Source organism: Fusarium subglutinans, assembly GCF_013396075.1.
Source record: "Fusarium subglutinans strain NRRL 66333 chromosome Unknown NRRL66333_c0000039, whole genome shotgun sequence".
NCBI lineage: Eukaryota > Fungi > Ascomycota > Sordariomycetes > Hypocreales > Nectriaceae > Fusarium > Fusarium subglutinans.
Genome location: NW_023502102.1, coordinates 129,337 through 144,380, shown reverse-complemented (window position 1 = coordinate 144,380; position 15,044 = coordinate 129,337). Strand labels below are relative to the sequence as shown.

General features: G+C 48.8%; 5 protein-coding genes across 5 annotated transcripts; 1 reads left to right on the top strand and 4 right to left on the bottom strand.

The window, feature by feature from the left end:
* Positions 1–2,262: 2,262 nt before the first annotated feature.
* FSUBG_4324 (cytochrome P450 monooxygenase) lies at positions 2,263–3,564 on the top strand (the record flags this gene model as incomplete). Its single annotated transcript, XM_036682301.1, has 3 exons — positions 2,263–3,153; positions 3,216–3,295; positions 3,345–3,564. The coding sequence occupies 3 exons, from the start codon at positions 2,263–2,265 to the stop codon at positions 3,562–3,564; spliced, it is 1,191 nt and encodes a 396-aa protein (XP_036540144.1).
* Positions 3,565–4,755: 1,191 nt separating this feature from the next.
* On the bottom strand, positions 4,756–6,810 carry FSUBG_4323 (uncharacterized protein; the record flags this gene model as incomplete). The annotated part of the gene is made up of 4 exons (XM_036682300.1): positions 4,756–5,717; positions 5,765–5,867; positions 5,917–6,458; positions 6,516–6,810. The coding sequence occupies 4 exons, from the start codon at positions 6,808–6,810 to the stop codon at positions 4,756–4,758; spliced, it is 1,902 nt and encodes a 633-aa protein (XP_036540143.1).
* A 1,676-nt stretch (positions 6,811–8,486) lies between these two features.
* FSUBG_4322 (sphingosine-1-phosphate lyase) lies at positions 8,487–10,350 on the bottom strand (the record flags this gene model as incomplete). Its single annotated transcript, XM_036682299.1, has 3 exons — positions 8,487–9,477; positions 9,532–10,137; positions 10,232–10,350. 3 exons carry the CDS (start codon positions 10,348–10,350, stop codon positions 8,487–8,489), a joined length of 1,716 nt encoding a protein of 571 aa, XP_036540142.1.
* Positions 10,351–11,617: 1,267 nt separating this feature from the next.
* On the bottom strand, positions 11,618–12,683 carry FSUBG_4321 (alpha-1 2-galactosyltransferase; the record flags this gene model as incomplete). The annotated part of the gene is made up of 3 exons (XM_036682298.1): positions 11,618–11,854; positions 11,908–12,335; positions 12,386–12,683. The coding sequence occupies 3 exons, from the start codon at positions 12,681–12,683 to the stop codon at positions 11,618–11,620; spliced, it is 963 nt and encodes a 320-aa protein (XP_036540141.1).
* Positions 12,684–13,781: 1,098 nt separating this feature from the next.
* FSUBG_4320 (RING finger domain protein) lies at positions 13,782–14,783 on the bottom strand (the record flags this gene model as incomplete). The annotated part of the gene is made up of 1 exon (XM_036682297.1): positions 13,782–14,783. One exon carries the CDS (start codon positions 14,781–14,783, stop codon positions 13,782–13,784), a length of 1,002 nt encoding a protein of 333 aa, XP_036540140.1.
* Between the last annotated feature and the right edge of the window lie 261 nt (positions 14,784–15,044).

The following is a 15,044-nucleotide window of genomic DNA, read 5'->3' as shown; positions in this document are numbered from 1 at the left end:
TATCTTGTGCCTTGAACGACGGAGAATTCAAAAAACAATGCTATTGCAGTGTCGCGTGAGACAATCCAGACGCGCACATGAAAATGGAACAACTCGGAGGAGAGTTGGGAGAAGAGACGAGCCAAGGTGGAAGAAGACGGAAGTGCTCGGACGGAACTGAATGAGCACCTAGTTAACGATGATTCCGGGGGGAACATTTCCTTCTTCACTTTAAAAACGTCATTCTAGTGGAGGAACTGTCCAATTGCTGCCATTGTAAACTGAGCTTGCACGGTTGCAAGTGGGATCAAGTATGGGGAAGTATTTCTCTAGACCAGACCAGACCAGACCAGACCAGACCAGAGGGGTAAATACATAAATGGCACATGATGGAGAAGCTGCAGCACATCCACGGAGACATGGAGCAACTTTTACATCAGGTATTCAAGCTCAAGACTACGTACGGCCCAAAGGAGTTGATAGAGTAAACCAAACATCTATTGAATCTTATAATCATGAATTTTCTCCAGCAAGTATTCATATCATGATTTCGAACCAGCAATTTCCAAGTGAAGCCTGTCACTTACACTTCCCCTCATCACCGCCGGTCTCCGAGCTTTAATGTCGGGGTACGGACCTCTCAGCTCGGCGAAGCCCCGGGCAGGTCATGCCACAGAAAATGGACTCGCATATAAGTAAACAACAGACCACTCTGCAAGACTTTTCCATTGAATTGTAGGTTTGCTGTCATGTTTTAGAGGGAGAAGCGTGTAAGACCTCGGCCTAGACCTTGGTTATCTAGGTTATGTGCTCCAAGCGGTGGTGCTATGGTGGATGTGCCAAAGCTCAGTTCTCGATCCAAGGGTCTTGCATTCGATTAGGGTCAAACAGGTTCCGATTTTTGAAAAGTCTGTAGAATCGCATGGCGGTTATGACATGTTATCCCGGGTATTCATACGTCAATCCTGATCTGACACCGCTTGGATCAGTATCACGAGGATCTTTGTTGCATCATGTAGCCCCTGCCGAAGGAATCAAGCAAGGCCACGGGTAGAATCTCGATTTAATGCACCATCTTCTCCTCTTGGTTAACTTGACTGCAAAGAAGAGCAACTTCCCCAGACTTTGAACCCAACTTGGTCTGGGGAGATCGCTCTCGAGTCAAACGACTAGCTACTAACCTACCCCACACCTCAGCACAGGGACGCACATCACTGAACATAGGCCTAGACAGGGAGTGCCTGATGAGATGCGGGTTATCGAGTCTTTATATAGAGCCTCGATATGGTCAAGTCAGTGTTGTTTTTGGAGTTTGTCAAGACTTGTAGTTCATACACGCACTTTCATGTGCTTCGTGGTTGGTGAGATACTTACTAAGATAGGGTTTCACGAACTGGCCGAGTCACGTGACACGCCGTTTGCAATGTTTCTCGTTGAAAAGGGCTGAGACAGAAGCATCATTGATGCCCAGCAACAAAGAAAAAAGGCGCATCGTTCTGAAACCTAAGACTGACAACTCAACGAGAGACACTCAGTTGGGCGTCTAATAAAACTGAGCTGTAGGAAATGCCAACACGTGAAAAGATGACGTATTTTGATTTCAATATAATCTGATTGGACCGGACAAAATATGGGTCAGTTCCATCTCCCGTCCCATTCATGGCCACAATTCCCCGCCTCAAGGACTAGGAAAATGTTACTGTTACCATACTCGGCCAAAGTCAAACCAACGGCGCCCGTGTCGAAGCCAAACGGGGAGATTTGGTGGCTTCTCTTTATAGTTGAGTTTCTATTGATAACTAGAGTTCATCGTCTTTTTCTCGCTTCTTTCTCGACTACTTTCGCTTGTTCTTTCGCGCCCCTTTCTTACCTGGGTCTCCTCCCTGCACTGCGGCCCACGCGGGGCCCTTAATTTTTCTTTGCGCTGGTCAAGCCCGGTTATTGTTGGTGGACGTCCGGCCTGGCCCTGCGACTGTGGACTGTGGACGTGTCCAGCCTCCCAGGGCGAGTGAGAGTCCAGTCGAGTCGAGTCGGTGAAGCTGGGATCCCTTCCAAGTGCTCCACTCTTGAACACGTCGTTGGCGTTGGTCTCCTTTAGGCCATTTGAAGCTCTCAAAAGGTAAAGAGTTCGCATTAACTACCTACCTACCTAGACGCGAGGTTGGTTTGGTGCCGCTATCTTTGACGTCCCGTACCTTGCCTTGCCGTTGCCGTTGCCCGAGGCCGCAGAAGGAAAATCAACATAAACACACCACTTTACATCAGATCTGTCGCCATCAAATCATGGATCTCGCTGCTATCGACGAGGATACCGCTGCTGTTCTCGCTGCGGCTGCAGCTGAGGCTGACGAGGCGTCTGCAGTCTCGGACCAGCAATTCATCTTCTCGACGCCGGATCGAAAACAACCTCTCTCAAATTCATCCTCTACCGCCACTACACCAGCCACCAGTTATTTCTCTTACGGAAACCTCAGCAACGGTTATCGCAATGAATTTCGCGATCGATATCACGACGACAATGACTCTGCCCCGGACCAAGACATTCCCGGATTGAGAACGCCTTCATTACTCTCCAGCCCGAGTGTGGCTTCAAGTCTAGGATTCTCCACAGGACGGGTTAGTCCTCACAAAAGGGACATCTCTGGCCATTCAAGACTATCTTCAATTAACGATTCACCAAACAACACTTCTCCCTCTGTGCGTCGGACCCACCGGCCACGAAACAGTCGCGATGTTTTGGCGCAGAGGTTGAGTCAGCTCGCGCATGAGCTCACTTCAGGCGACGATGATTTACTTGACGATAGTGGCGTCGACATTCTCACCGCGCAACTGGATCAGCTGGAGGGCACAAAGATGCTTAAGAAGACCGTCTCATTTTCCTTACCTTCCACACCATCACCGCGACAAGCGCGTCAACGACTGAGTCTGGATATGTGCAGTCCTGGCGAATCAATTTTCAGCACACCAGGTTCCGCGTTCAAGACACGGTTCTCAGACTTGGGAGCATCACTTAGAAGGGATCTTGAGCCAGAACCGGAGCCAGAGCCGGAACCTCCGGCCAACATGGGTATGACTGTTGCTCAGGCCAAGAAGGTTATTCAAGAAGTTACTCAACTCAATGAGGAGATGTCACAATTGGTCACAAATCTTAAGGCTCGACAAGAAGAGTCTGATGTACGTTTTTTTTTTTTTTTGGTTTCGCCGTTCGACTGTCCATATATTTACATATCCCACAGCATATCCAAGGTCTGCTCATCGAGCGTGCCGAACGGGCTGCACAGCGCATTATCTTTCTCCAAAACCGAATAGCTCACCTGTAAGTTTATCTGCCACCCTTTTCTCAACAGCTTTCTAACAAACAACAGCGAGCAAGAATTGCGTGAAAATGACGATGAACTTCAGTATCTCCGTATCTGCCTCAAAGCCGTTGAGATTCAAATGCCAGCCCATCCAGACAAGGAACTTCAAAGATGCATATCCTCATTCAAAAAGGATTACCAAGCTCTAAAACGAAAACGTGTCAATCGCTCCAGCATCGCAAGCCTCTCTAGTCTCGGTTCTCCATATCCCGGCTCTCCGGCATGACATCAGGCTCCCTTAGTTTGCGGATAATAAACACCTATACGCAACACTCACGAATTACGATATTCATCTCTCTCATCACTGCACCGACTCACGCCTTTACGCTTTATGACGTTTCGCTTCCTCTCATACGAAATTGTTCTTATTGTTACATCCTGGCAAGTCACAATTAAAGTAATGGCTTTCACCACAACTACGTACTGCTCACGCAGCACATCGCGCCATCGTTCACATCAGATACCCTTTCCCGAAGCAAGCACTGTTGTGTTTTCTCAAATTCGCATACAATTGGTGCATTACGGCATAGCGATCGTTCTTGACATTTGGCAGCAATGCCCTCAAAATATATTAATGGCACGGTGTTGATGGAAACTCCATGTCTGGTTTATTGGCATTATTACTGTCGGTTTTTTACTGTTTAACAACTCATGATATCAGGCATGAAGAGGGTCACGAGTTTAGTCTAGAAGATAGCACCAATGACATGACTGTCCAAGTCAACACAGCAGCAATACCTGTTGCAGAAGCATGGCGCTATGGACTGACGATAGTGCTTGACCATTGAAACACACTGTTCTTCATCCCATATCAACGAATCATTGCCACCGGCTCTTGGTCTTTGCATCCCCGTACCCATCAAGGTCAAGCGCTGATGATATTCAAGAACACGCACACATAAGAAAGCGGTATTACCGTCCCGCTTCCCCGTAGAGCACAGCACTCCTTTGAGCCGCAGCATATATGAGCTCGCACGAGACGTAGCTTGCAAACCATCGATCTTTAGATAACACAAGCAGTCAGACCACGTGGCTGTAAAACGTAGCAGAAACAATTCTCTTGTAACGATCATCGGAGGGACAGAGCACAAAGTAAACGTGCAACGAACGTGGTATTTCCTGACTAGAGCCTCATCGTTCCACACCAAAAGATCATCGTACACTGTTCAAACCACCCAAAGATGGAGAAACAAGAACTAACTAATTAATATGAGAATATTGGGTCATGCATGTCGTCAATTTGTCATGTAAAGTCGTAAAACCCACCCAGAAAATTCAGAGAAATATGAAAGGAAAAGGAGAAGATCCAGCCAGTCCTTGCACGCAGAAAGGGTCCAATGACTTTTTACATAGAAGAAACCTCCCAAGATTAAGAAAAAAATAAAATAAAAGATATTCATGAAGCTTTTTTTGCTTTTCAGTAGGTCGCGCGATAATGTCCACCATCATCCACAACGGCATTTCTCATGGGTCGTTGATTCATTCGTAGGTACTCATCGTATGTCATGCCACTTGGATCCTTGCCCGTCTCTTCAAAGATCAAGCTCGATCGACGATCCGCATCTCGACGAGGCAGGGTTCTTGGAGTTGCTTCAATTGGCGACTTGGACTTGGGGCTCGAAGAATATCTATACTCTTTGTCCCGGCTACGTCTGCTGCTGGTGGGATGACTGTTCCGATGACTGGGCGAGGGTATATCGTAGGCATCGACGGCGTTGGAGCTGCTGTCGATAGCAGATGCTGAGTGGCGGTATCGGTTGGATACAGGGCTTCTGGCTCTGTGGCTTGAGCTGGAAGATACAGGAGAGTCCTTTGAGGGACGGATGGTGCTGTCTGAACCGACGCGGGAGACAAAACGACTGGAGGAGGACAACGGAGATTGTCTGTGGTTATCCTTCGATCCGCGTCGATACTTCTCACGCTCTCGATAGTCATCAGGTCTATGCCGTCCCGACTTCTCCTCCTTAATCTTATAAACATCTTCAGAAGAAGTCCGTCTATAGTCAGACTCATTCTCCTCAGTGTGTTTGATCCACCCCGCAATAGCATCAACCACAAGTTCATGCGTCTCTCGATGCCGAGTCGCTGGAAGAAGATGTCGAGAGATCTGCTTCGGTAAGCGCTCAGGCTTGTCATCGACAAGGACGCCATCAGCTGTGATGGGAAGATCGGTCATGATGTGGTTAAGACGTTTGGCTTCTTGATCTGGGAATGCACGGAGCTGACATGTCATCCAACGCTCGAAACCAGCGGGCGTGAGGGACGGGATATGTGGCATGCCTCCGGGGCGTCTTTGGATGAGGTGGTTCTCACATCGGAGGTGTTGATAGAGTGTTTCTAGATTATCAAGAGCTCCGTGTGGCCGGCAGTCAAAGATTTCTGATAGAGTTAGATGAGGTGTGGTTATACGGTGAGTCTACACTTACGCTGAAAGGGGAACGTCTCTGTGTCAAGCTTGTATTCGAGATAGAATGCATTGAGCTTTTCTGGAGTGACGACGAGTGAGTTGTGAGGGCTGTATTCAGAGATCTGTGCATGTTAGTTCGGTCACTTAAATGCCCCTATCCTGGTGACGCACCAAATAGTTGGCGATTCCTCGAAGAACCTGACCAAGTCTCTTGGTAGGCTCACCCTTATCATCGAAAAGTGTACCCCATTTCAGGTCAACAGCCGATAGTACTGGGCCCTGTTTCACCGGCTCTGGAGGCGGCACAGATCGTGATGTTGGCCGTGGTTCAGGGTGTCGAGACTCAGGGCCTTCATTCAAGATGATCGGAGCTTTAGAGAACCGTACACATGGCCGAGGCTTTGGAGCAGGCGGTGAGGACTCTTTGATAGATGGTTTTGGGGGTGAAGAGGGACGATTGGAGGCACGGGAAGAGGCAGAGTCGGAGATGTAAGACGTGGTAGGACTACCGAGGGAGCTGCGGCTGGAAGAAGGATTGCTGCGAGACTTGTTCTTGGAGTCGAAGGAGGAAGACGCTGATTCATGCTTCTTCGGCTCTTCGCGAACAGGCTCCCGAGGGGTTGATTCGTGAGAAGCAGGCTTGGCAGGGTGTGATCTGGGACTTGAAGGTTCAGAGGAAGAAGGCGTATCTGTTGGTGAGTGCTCCTCAACCACTGTATACGCAGTCGGTTAATGTCAAGACGTAAAGAGAGACTGAAATGGAAACTTACGCTCAGACTTGACTTTTTCAAAGATCTCGTCAAACCATCTCGTCTTCATCTCATCGATGGTCAACTTGCGCACCAGATCTTCAACTTGTTCTTTCGACATATCTGCACTGAGTCTTTTCTTGAGCTGAGAATGAGAGTCGGTTGAGCCGGAAGCAATAGAGCCGTCGTCCTTCTCAGTCGTCTTGACATGAGGTATTTGAATACTCTCCGTCTTCCCCTTGTGCAACCCATCAACATGCCCACCATCCATAGCCAGGGCGGCGATCGGAGACGACGAAGGTTCAGCAGAAAGCATGGTAACCTAGCACGGCAGTAGTTGAGGACGCATAGAATGAGAGAGAGGAACGAAGTCGAGTGACACGAAATATTAGAAATAATAAGCAACAAAAAAGTGAAGACTAATCATGAATATGCATGTGGAAAAAAGGCAGCGAGAGAGAGAGTGGGAGAGAGATAAGAGGAGCTGACGGGACAGACAAACTGAGGAGGGACAATGTCGGGCTTATACATGGGAATGGGTGCAAGAAGATGGATAACAACGTTAGTTCAGTTCTAGTGAACTAGTTAATGACTACGTTGGACTATCACAGAAACAGAATGACACCAGAAAGCAAGACAAGGATCATCGTTCTTGAAGGCTTCTGTGGGAATGGTTACGCAGCAGCCCTGAGTGAGGCCTACTAAGGGTCTCACCCGTGGGAAGACAGGATAGGAAACGCAGTGGGAAGATCGCGTTGCGCGGCCGGGCGAGCTGAAGGTGAATGCTACAGGTAGCTCACTTGCTCACGTCTTATTGCTGTAGACTATCATGTTGGGTTGGTGGCAGAGGTGCAGGTCCCTAGATCCCTGCATGTTGGCGTCAGGCTTCCAATATGACATACATGCTTCTGGGGGGTTTTACGGCAACTAATACACTCCATGCTATAACAAGAGGCAATTCGAAATATTTATAGTATATCAATACGAAAAGATCATACAGACCAGAGCCCACCTGCAACTTATAAGTCGTCAAGATATAATATCAAAACTCCAAGTTTTTCTTGTAAACATGATATAATATGGATCACAACTCACACAGTCTCGGCTCCTCCCCCCCTCCCCCCCCCAAAACAAAACCTTGCTCCCCCAACCCACCACACCAAAGGACCCTTCCCTTCCTTTAACCACGCTGCCCCTCATCATTGGGCCGCAACGTCCACGAGGGGAATTATTCGCCCCCAGCGAAGCCAATTGCCATGAGGGTCACTTTATTGGATGGTGTTCCTTTTAGCCGAATGAGTCGGGGATCAGAGCGGGAGGCGAATGGGCCATTGGTCTCGTTGGGAAAAGCAAGATTCCTGACTGTGGAGGATGACATTATGCTGCATACGATGTGACGGCTAACAGTGAGTGAGGCTCTGACTCGGCAGATGTTTTTGGCCAACTGGGCGTTTGTAATTCGAGTATCAGCACGATAGACCGACGTTGGGCTGTATTTGTACAATGCGCCGAATGACCCATGATGATCAAGATCAAGCTATAGACATTGGTCAACTTATGTATCTCTTACTTGAGATGAAAATGCAAAAGTTGCGGTCTAATAAACCATCATCATCTTACAGTCAAAATCCAAAAACACGTTACGCAAGCTAGGAACAGGTCTAGTCAGGAACATATTGGCATATTCATCCAAGCCTTTCCCAACAGGCTGAGACTTATTAGAATGACATCAGGGTTCGTCAGCAGCCGAGCAATATGAGTGGTAGTCCTCAAAGTACTTGAAATGGTTTGATTTGAGCCTAGTAAGGACATACAGGACCAACAACAGTTCCGTGAGAGCTCCAAAACAGTAGTCTAAGGGCGAAACCCAAGAACAGCAAAAACAACAAATATGCTGGACGACGTCCTATCAGACGCCAACGCCTACGCCCACAGTAAGATATGCTCTCACCCATAGCCATTGCACAGTTTCCATTCTCACTCCCCGAACATTTACGCCTTGTACAAGATATCTAAGAATCCACTCGCCAGATCAACAACAACACCCTTGTTGGGCAGTGAGCCAGCAACACCGTACAGGGCCGAGGAATCACCCATAGCCTTACCCTTGGCACCCTTGCCTTCGACAAGACGAACACGCTCCTTCTCACGCTCCTCTTCGACAACAGCCTCCAGGTCAGCGATGAGGTTCTCCCAGACCTTCGAGATGGGCAGGGTAACGGCAACATGGATGGCAGGAGGGTCCTGAAGAGAGTTGAGGTGCCATCCCTTGGCACTCATAGCATCAGCAATATCGTAGATGTTCAAGTTGCGGGACGTAAAGGCAACGACCGAAACAAGAGGTCTGCCAATAATCTCAAGCTCGCCGCTCAGTGGCGAAGACTGAATGGCCTCGGTGATCTTCTTGGCGGTTCCCACGATCTTGGTGCAAGCGTCAATGTATCCGGCCTCACCGATAGTCATCAAACTAGCCCAGCAACCAGCGATGAGAGCACCGGGACGAGAACCAGCAATACCGGGAGAAGCGTAGACACCACCAGACCAATCGGGACAAACAAAGTACTGATACTTTCGAAGCTCGGCGGTACGGTACAGGACAGTCGAGTTACCCTTGGGAGCGAAACCATACTTGTGAGTATCACAGCTGATACTGCTAACACCCTTGAGTCTGAAATCAAAGAGCTGAGACTCGAAACCGGCGCGCTCAAGGAAGGGAACCAAGAAGGAACCGAGACAGCAGTCGACATGCAGCCAGAGCTTCTTTCGCTGAGCAAGCTTGGATAGAGCAACAATGTCGTCCATAATACCGTGGGGGAAGTTGGGTGCCGAACCGACAAGCATAACAGTGTTGGGGTTGATCAGGCGCGAAACAGCCTTGACATCGACCTGGTATTCAGGAGCAGGGCAGGCGACGAGGTGAATCTTGTAACCGAAGTACTGAGCTGCCTTGCGGAAGGCAGTGTGGCCAGTATCGGGAAGAATCCTATCACGGCTGGTCAGTCCTATTGGTCAATGGCAACCTTGCAGCTTCACTTACATCTCAGGCTCTGTAATTCCACGTTCGTTGTAGGCTTGTTGACGAGCAGCCAGACAAGCAGAAAGGATACTGTCGGTTCCTCCACTGGTAGAAGCACCTGCAGCGCCAGGAGGAGCGTGGAAGATGCTCAGGACCATGCTCACAACCTCGGCCTCCATCTTGCGCACACCAGGGAAGACATCAGGATGGATAGGATTGGCCACAGTGAACTTGCCAAAAGCCTCAGTCTGGAGCTGCATCAACTCATCCTCTCCGTGATAGACAGCGCCAGAGACATATCCATCCTCCCAGCGGGTATGATCCATGTTGGCAAGGTTCTCAAGCTCGGCGCGAACGGCATCGATAGGTAGGCCATCTTTTGGCAGGGAGAGGTAGCGAATCTGGTCTTTGGGAACTAGCTTGTCGGATAGCTTGACTAGAGACTCCTGGACCTGCTGCTGAACCTTGTTTCGCACGCCTGGAGCTCGGAGGAAGTAACCGTAAAGAATGCGACGAATGTTGACGTAGAGCTCGACAACGGAGCCGATGACTCCGCGACCTCGGAGCTGCCAGAATGCGCGACGGCCCCATCGCCAGACAAAGAGGAATAAGAGAACATTGCGTAATCTAAAGTGTAAGGAGACATGATTAGTATTAGACACATCAATTGATAGGCCGCGGTGGGCTTGTGGGGTTGTATAGAAGTGGTATCGTGACTTACAGATCGAGGTTCAATAGAGGCCAAGAAACGTTGTGTCTTCCACGAGCAACACTCTCAATACCACCACGCAAGTTCAGGGGAAGACGGGACAAGGCCCCAACGTGAGCTTGAGAAGTCATGATAAATTAGTTTCCAAAGTTTCCAAAGCAAGAGATATAAAACGATAAAGAATGAGAAAAAATCCGGGGAAAATTTGGAGAAGAATTGGCCGTGTTATAAACACGAGCTCGAAGAGGGAGCTTGACGTCGTTTATCTCCAAACCAATATCGCGGGGCATAGCCAGTACTTGGATATTTTTTAGCGCCATCTCAGCACCCGTCACATGCTTGGCGGGGACGCGGGCTCCGCGGGAACCCCTACCGTTAGCGTCTAGCCCCTAAATTTATAGCTCTTGAACCCTTCCAAGGCGTCCGACTCTCCACTGAAACGGATCGTGGGCCGAAGGATCCCTGTCGACGCCGTAATTGTACATGAGCGGTCGCAGTCTCGTTGAGAAAGTCAATTGTTTATGATCAACTACCTTTTTTGGGCTATAACCCCGCTGCGAGATACGACTCCTCGAGTTTGGAGATTTCGCATTCGGTCGGCAGAACGGAATGTTTTGCCTGAATCGTGGGGCGAGGGTTTCATCAAGAGCTTTGATACTCGAGATACAAAGTTTATTCAGGATCCGATTCTCGATACTGCATGGATATTCACGTCTAGCTCGGATAACTAATGAAAGAGAGAGCTTCAACTACCGGTGGACAATACCCCGCGGGTTCCTATGGTTATCATCGAGTCAAGTGACGAATGAAACAAAGCGGACTTACACTCGCACTCGCACTCGGTACTATTACCCTCATGAAGCATATCTTGTAAATTGGTTGATCTGTGATCCTTTGAGTGAAGCTGATGCGAACTTACCCTTGTAGATCCTACTGAAGAGGTCCCAGCTTCTTTACTGTGATTCAACTGCGGCACGTTCTAGAAACAGAACATAAACTCTCTAATCCAGGTTGTCGTCATACCATTCGGATTAGACGAGATGAGACTTGGTAGATTACTCCAAGGTTCCTAATCCTGACCTCGTAAAGCAGCAGCAGAGTGTCTTATCACAGCTTCTCCAGATCATAATTCGGCTTCAAAGGGACATAATGGGGTGAATGTTATAATGAAACAACAAGATCAACCATGCGTCTTCAAGGCTGAAAGCCCTCAACGTATCGATATCCATACATACAGAACATGTCCAGATTCATATAAGCTAAATTCGCCAATAGTCACCAACTAACGCCAAGAAAAAAAACCTACTGGCTTTTCCATCTCCAATCCTATGAAAGCCCTCCGAGTCTAGGTATCACAAAACGCCCAATGACCTCGCTCGAATGTCGTGTTCATTATGCTCATTGCAGCTTCTTCACGCTGGCATCGCCAAACTTGTTCTTCAGCTGTTGCAGGTAGAAATGCGATTGCTTATCACATGATGTCGAGCCTGTAACTGTGCAGTCGACCAAGAGGGTGACAAAGTCTCCGTCACGGTACGCATTACCTTCCTTGTTGCGGTCGTATGAGGCGAACGTGCGCTGGGGAATGAGCGCAAGCTTGGAGAGAATGGTAGGGTGCCATTGGACAATATGTTCCTTTACGAGGTTAGGTCACGTTCCTCGGCAGATAAATTTAGGGTAAAACTTACAAGTGCATGTCGCTCGGCTTTTTGGAAGTTGTAGCTCTGGTACAGAGGGTCCATCCATGTCTCGATAAAGAACTTGGCCCATTCGCCGTTCTTGAGGATGTAACTGTTAGTTACCAACCCTGCTTCGTCTTGGCTGATGACAAGGCCTGCATCTTGACCCTTGAGGTGGGAAAATGTCTTAATGATGCTGTCCGGCGGCACTATAGACCAGTCCTTAATCATCAGGCTTTCTAGTTTCGCCGGATTCACCACCTGCTCCTCTAACTTTTTGTCGAGCTCCATAATGTAAGCGTTCTGGTCGAGGAACCAGACGTAAGTGGCATCGGGGTATTTTGATAGCGCATGGCGCATTGCGATAATCTTGGCCCATGATCGTGGGGATTTGCCAGTATCATAGTCAGATGCTTGTACGATCATGGCTTCATATCCTATGACATGTCAGCTTCATCCATAAACAAGCCTTTCATAGCTGCCTTACCGTTTCTTGACGCATATTGCTCTCGGTTGTGTCGAATCGATTCTAAATAGACATCGTTGTACTGTGTATTGTCCAATACTGTCACAACGACAACGGGGGGGTTGCCTGACGGAACATGCTCGTGGTACGGCGTTTCGCCTTTTAGTCCAAAGAGGAAGAATATAAATCCAATAACTCCGAGGAGAAGTAAAAGCGCTGTTCTTTTGCGGATTCGGCGCAGAATTGGCGGTATTTGCGACGAGCGCTGCTTGAAAGGTGGTGGATTGGAGTTCTTGCGAGGGGGATATGCGAAGTGCATATTGGGCGATTGCTCCGTCGAGCCACGCCAGATATAGTATAATATAATTCGCGAACGAGACCAGGATAGCCTCCTTGACTTGGAAGCAGTCAAAGAAAGCCCGTAGACTAGGCGTTTGTAGATCGTCCGTTTCGCGAAGGGAGACCAGGTTCTTGTGTAACTGCGAGAGCGGGCAGCCGTGTAAACTGAATTCAAAAAAGGACTCGTGATCGCAGGAAGAATTAAAGAAGCGAGTGAGGGCGAACAGTCTGGTCCGCAGCAAATGGAGGAGCTAATCAGGAAGTCATGGTTGGCGCACTTGGTTGATGATAGATGGCTTTTTGGAGCGGCCGAATTCATGAGGCCCTGGCCCACATACTGGGCCTCTGGGCTACCCTGCCCGTATTTCAATGGCAGGGGTCCGTTCAGAACACCAAATTCCAACGTCATCTCGGTGTCGGGGCTATAAAAGTCCGACTTAGACATGATAAGGTCAAGAAACATGAGATCAGAATACGATGAATTCGTATCGAGGTCTGATCTATATATAAGCTGTCATATGTCTAATCAGACCATTCTTTTAGTGATAGATCAGGAGCCAAAGATTGGTTATTGCTTGCTGATCGTTATCACGAGATGTTGGAAAGCATGTATGCATTCCATCATTTCCATGAACAACTGAAGAGCGGAATCGACAAAAACAAGAGAACACTTGGCATGGTGATGATCGAGGTGATAATTGATTATAATGACCACAGTAGAGGTCTCTTTTCTTCACAATACATAATAATACAAGCATGTATCAACCAACATCCGACAACCTGCTCACTGCTTATGTACGAGGGTAGTGTACCCAGCAGATGCCTCACACCGTTACGAACGCCCGAAAGCATCACGATGCGTGAATGAAGGTTGATAATCTCATGCTGACCAGCGAGCAAAGAGCCAAAACGGCTCTCGCCCAAGGCACAGCAGAGCGTAAATCTTTGCACACAGACTAGTTGACTTGACAGGGAAGAGCAAGATCTAGGCAACTTAAGAGTGTGCAGATACATACACGATGTAGAGCATTGGGGCCATGGGAACAAAAAACTGCTTGAGAACAAAAGCTTCCTAGCTTCATTGATCTTTCTTGCTTCCTTGATTCGGCCCATCGCCGATATCTTCATCTTCATCATCGTCTTCACCGATGTCAACAACCCTGTCGCTCACGTTTTTGAGCACGCGAGCACTCAGCTTCTGAACGAATTTCCAGATGCCCACGAGAAACGTGAATGCACCAATGAGTACAAAAATGAGGTTGATGTTCTCGACACGGTTTCGGCCGGTGCCTCCTCTTCTACCACCACCACCTGCTACGCCGCTGCTTCGGATCTGCCACCAACTGAATGGAGACACAGTAAGCATCGTCTTGAATAGCCCGACAATTCCCAGGGAGAAGAAGCCCTTGACGAAGTGCTCGAACCAAGAGGTTGGCAGTTGTGGTGGAGGTTGTCTCAGGGCTTCGATATCTGTGACCACGCTTGTGACAGTTTCGCCGATTATTCCAATTGGGTCGGACCAAAGATCAAAGAGAGGATCTGCAACAAATCCGAGGACAAAAATGCTCATTATACAGAACCAGACGGTCAAAGCAACCTGCGCCCACTTGCTGCTCAAAACGGAGCCCCAGTGTAGTCGAGAAATGCGATACGTAAACTTGCAAGTCGGGCATTGCCAGTAGTTCCTAGCTTCCATGGGGTTTGCGAGCCTCCAGGCGCTGAGGCATCCTTCATGAACATATTTCTGCGAACCCTTACACTTGCATGGTGATAGCAACCTTCCCAGTTCGGGATCGTCGGAGACATATGTAGGTCGAGATGAACCTGTAGGAATGCCAAACGTTGTTGACTGTTCAGGAAATCTGGGCTCTTCAGTGTCGAGACATATACGACATGTGCGCGGGCCATAGCGCCTCTGTCTCGGCACGCTTCGAGACTCCTGGTTAAAGGTAGTATCGGGCTTTGGAGGAGATGCCCATCGCGTTGTAGGCTCTGGTGTCGCTGCACGTGGCTCTGGTTCAGGCTGTCGAGCAAAATTATCCCCAACCGAGGACCAACCCCACGTAGGGCGCGTCTCCATGATGAATTACGTGAACCTGTGGAAGTAAAGAGAGGTAAGGGTAACAGCAGTAGGTGATAGAATCACAGTAGTAATGTGCTAAAGTCGTGGGCCGTGGAGACGTTTCAGGCGCAACCTACATGTTTTTGCGAAGCTCGAATATCAAGAGGAGCAGTAGGAGAGCGGGGGAACACCTGGCCGCTCGCCAAGATTGTAACGAGGAGTTAAGTCACCCCAGGTAAGGTATGGAGAGGCCAGCTCAGCCTCCTTTTCTTGCGAGAG